Consider the following 4,510-nt stretch of genomic DNA (forward strand, 5'->3'; position numbering starts at 1 on the left):
CCCCCCTTCCCCACCCACACACCCTCCCCTATCCACTTTGATGCATTTTTCAAATTTTGCCTTGGGATGGAGTCATCTTTTCACAGGGGGGTAAGATAAACTTTAAAATTAGCATAAGAGGCAAGTCCGCTGAAAAACATTCCAAAGAATATTATTTTGAAGGAAATGAAGAGCTCTCAGTATATTTCTATGAGAGAAATTATGMATAAAGTTAATTAATTAATTAACATTTCTGTTTCCCCATTTAGGACATTCTTATATCCCCCCCAGCTCCACCCTCTATTCCCCTTTCAGAAAGGTGGTATACACAAACCTGGAGGGGTCCGAATGCCCACTGTAGCGGCCAGTGTTGGTGCCAGCACCCGCTGTGCTCGATCTGGGTGCAGAATACCCGCTTGGTATGGAGGGGGCATCACCTGCCTGGAGACGTGGGGTTTGGGACTGGCCTAGMCGCCAGGCCATGGGGGAGGAGCGTGCAGTAAGGGTGGGTAGACTCCGCCCATTGACTTCTGTGGTTACAGTGGTGTCAAACGTTGTTTCTAGTGTACTGATGACACAAAAACATAGAGAATAAATAAATTATTCTTGCACTTTCATTAAYTGAAGACCAGCCTAATTTTATGTTAAGAAATGACAATGTTACACTGTTTTTGTAAAACCTTGTAAACACTACGGTTGTAAGAAAAATATTAATACATTGGAGTATTGCAATATTTCATTTCCTTATACTGTATCAATTCTCAAAAGCACTGTATTAATTTTAAATAAAAGCTAAAAATTGTAACTTTCATGCCACTGATTCTTTCTTATCATATTTTAGCTTCCGACCTCTAGTYAGCAGCAGTGAGTCAACCATTTGGCTGTTTTACATAGCAATTTCAAATACAAATGTAGTTCAGTGTTTATCTGATTGCATACAAATAAACTGAGATTTTATACATGTAATGCATGGTGTGCTCTCACAAAAATAATATTTTGGAGGGAAAAAATGGCAATCTGTATATCGCCCTGCTTACAGTATTGCAAAAATATTGCAATATATCATAATCCCATCATATACATCATATCACCATTTTTTTGCCAATACACAAATTTCCTAGTAAATGCTGTAATGCAATGTCATGCCATGACATGTGATGTGTTAGCAACAAAAGTATGTGTTTTGCTAGCTAAAAAAGAACAAAAMTAAAAAAATTAAAAAACACTGGCTAAAAYGARTAATGTAATAAAGMTAAAAGGTAAAATCAGCAAATGCTAGATGAAAATAACAACAAAATGTTAGCTAATAGCTGAAAGAACAATAAAACCACCTAAAATAGCAAATATGTAGCTCAAAGTTAAGAGTATAACATCATGCTGGTTAAACACAGCAAAAGACTAGATAAAAAGTTAAAATAGCAAAATGCTAAATGAAAGGGGGCAAAATATTTGCTGGTAGACAAAACTAAAAAGGAAAAAAAGCAAAACCATAGAAAGCAGATTTCAAAAAGAAAAGTATTTCTAAAGGACTTAGAGATTTATTTCTATGGGGATTTTTTTAAATAGGTGAATATTTTTAAATTTATACAAATGACAAAAAACAGACATTACAGATGGAATGTCTTGAATGACCTGAATATTTGGACTTTTGAGTTATAAAAACACAACAAAGTATGCACGCATTTTAAACGAGCAGAAGGAAAAACCAATAAAGGAAAACCTGATCACCATGGTTAGACTTGTGCAATTTCAGCTGACAGGTTTAAAATGACAATATCCTCACTAACAACTGGTGACCACAGCACAACCAGCCTCTGCATCATCTGGTTTCTGGACACAGAGTAAAGTGGTCTTTGGTGCACCCTCTGCTGGTAAACAGTGTCCACTGCTTCAAAAATAAGCAAAACTTGCTCTAAACCCACACGGCTGCACTGATTTGTTGCTTCAAGAACAATCTGCTCATTTGTATTCCACTCACAAACATTTACAGATAGACCAAGCAGCTTTTCATGTCACATAAATTGCTTTGGAAAGAGAACTATTTTTTTCCATAGTCCTTTTGACATGGATGGTCATGTTAATAATTTTAAAAGTGTTCATTWATTTTTTATCTCATAATTAGCCCTCGGTTTGCTGGCTTTCATTTACAAATATGAGCAGAAAGCAACCAGTTATATAGCATTAATAATGTATCTTTAGACAATTCTGTTTGATTTAAGATTACAAATAAAAAAAACTGGCATGGATAAATTAAAGGCCTGATATAATTTCAATGGAGCCCTTTTAATCAAACCTTGGAATGACATGACAGCATATCTTATTCAATATAGTGATATCTTGCAAGAAGTGCTCAGAGTATCTGTTGTGAATGATGCTCAGCGACTACCAAATCAAATATTAGCTCAATATCTGTAATATTGGCACGCTTACAGTCATTTCTGTGTTAAGATGATCAGTTAGCTTCTTTGGTGGCCACCTTGAATTGGGTTTACATCCGACTGYGAGTTTCATTAAAATGTGTCCTGTGGAAGAAGATGGCGGGTTGTGTGGGAGGACAAGCCTGATGCTGCACACGAGCCTGTCTTAGGTGACAAATCCAATGTCATCTTAGAGCATCACAGATAGCAGGATGAGTGTGTGTGTGTGTGTGTGTGTGTGTGTGTGTGTGTGTGTGTGNGTGTGTGTGTGTGTGTGTGTGTGTGTGTGTGTGTGTGTGTGTGTGTGTGTGTGTGCGCGCGTGCTCGCGCATGCAGAGTTGGAAGCGAAAGGGCAGAACATTGCACATCTGTGATGCCAAGTGTCAACATGGCAGCCACATTCAAACGTGTCTGACACCTGAGAGTAGAACTGTTATCATGCCCAAATAAATTATAAAGAATGCAGGTTTCACAATCAAAYATGGGAAAATGTGGAAATACCTTTATTTCAATTTGTAATCAAATGGAAATGGAATGGAAACCATTTATGTGTTGAGAAGACAAATTGTTATATCAGCTTAGCTTGTTCCCTCCAGACACAGCAGAGAGAGAGGATAAATGAAAAGAAAGGGACGAAATAAAACATTGTGGTCAGGATAAATGTGCAACCAAAACTGCACAGAGTTGAAATTATTTAATACCATAAATGACCAAGTATTGGGTTCAAAAGTAAAACAAACAACTAGAAAAGCTGACATTTTCTGACTGAATGTTGAGTGCTGTATGACCAAGTTGTAAAATTAAAATGACCAGAACAGAAGCTGAAATAGGAAAAAACCATAGTTCAATGCTTCCATCCATCCATTTTCTGTACACGTGGGTCAATGGTGCCCATATCCAGCAGTCACAGTGCGAGGGGCGGGGTACACCCTGGACAGGTCGCAAGTCCATCACATTGTTCAATGCTTAACTCTGCAAAACTGTAAATAAAATACTAAATCATCAAAACAGTAGCTAAACTCTAAAATTCAAAAACAGTCAATAAAACCAATCAGTTGTATTGACTAGAGATGTCATGTACGCTTCAGAAGATTGACCCCCTGTAGTACAAGTGTCATGCCATATTGGAAGGGGCAGGCTGTCAATGTAAACATTTTATCATCTAAATTTCTGAGCTGAATTGCTTTCCATTGGTTAGCTTCTGCCTATTAGAAGCATCATTCATTGCAGATGTGTGTACCTTGGCATTTTGTTTTTGTATTATATACACTGACAAACATTTCTATCACATCAAAATATCATTGACCTAAATGTAACATGTCATGGTTACCACATTCAGCTTTACCAGCTTGTCCTCACCCTGAACAATGTGGCCGCTCTCTCTCACCATGAAGAGTCACGTAAAATAAGATAATATTTACTGTCATTGCGCAATAATACTTTGAACAGCAACACAATTTTGGACAATACATTATAGTGCCTCTAGCCCGTACACCTCATTGAATAAAACCTAAAATTATGATAATGGTAGTTTTGAGCTAAAATAAATAACTAACATTAGCAAAATAGTATCCAAAGGATAAAAATTAGCAAACATATGTAAAAGTTCAAGCTAATTAAACAGGAGTTAAAAAGTCAAATTTTTATATTTATGCTAAAGCTATCAACAACAAAGATTACATCTCAATTCTGAATGTTTTGTGAAAGTATTCGCTTTAATTTAAGATTAAGAATTAATCAGAGTTTTTTTGTTTATTGCCAAAAACTCAGCCAGAGGAATCCATGCAGACAGCAGGAAGCTGCTAACAGCTGAGTAATGCTCTTAGTGTATTTTTTTTAAAAATATACTTTGTTTCTGCTGCTAATGAGCTCTGAGTTAATGTTTTCTGAGGCAGGATAATCAAATTCATAAGACTTTCTACAGTAAAGTATCTGTTTGTTTCATGTCTAATGTTTATCGTTTCTGTGCGTTTTCCTCCTTAAAGGCTTAATATCCCTCCTTGGTGGGAGGTCAGTTTGATTTTTGTCTCATCAATCAGTTGTTCCACTGATCCCCTATTTCTCTCTCTCTCTCTCTCTCTCTCTCTCTCTCTCTCTCTCTCTCTCTCTCTCTC

At 36.7% G+C, this 4,510-nt stretch overlaps 1 protein-coding gene across 1 annotated transcript in view; it reads right to left on the reverse strand.

Annotated features, from left to right (window-relative positions):
* nav3 (neuron navigator 3) overlaps positions 1-4,510 on the reverse strand; it is a gene marked incomplete at its 5' end in the record, with an annotated part of 211,473 nt that overhangs the window by 139,331 nt on the left and 67,632 nt on the right. Inside the window, 1 exon segment of the mRNA XM_014018077.1 lies at positions 314-547. Within this exon segment, the coding sequence (XP_013873531.1) occupies positions 314-547 (234 nt within the window).

This window comes from Austrofundulus limnaeus, unplaced genomic scaffold (assembly GCF_001266775.1).
Source record: "Austrofundulus limnaeus strain Quisiro unplaced genomic scaffold, Austrofundulus_limnaeus-1.0 Scaffold182, whole genome shotgun sequence".
NCBI lineage: Eukaryota > Metazoa > Chordata > Actinopteri > Cyprinodontiformes > Rivulidae > Austrofundulus > Austrofundulus limnaeus.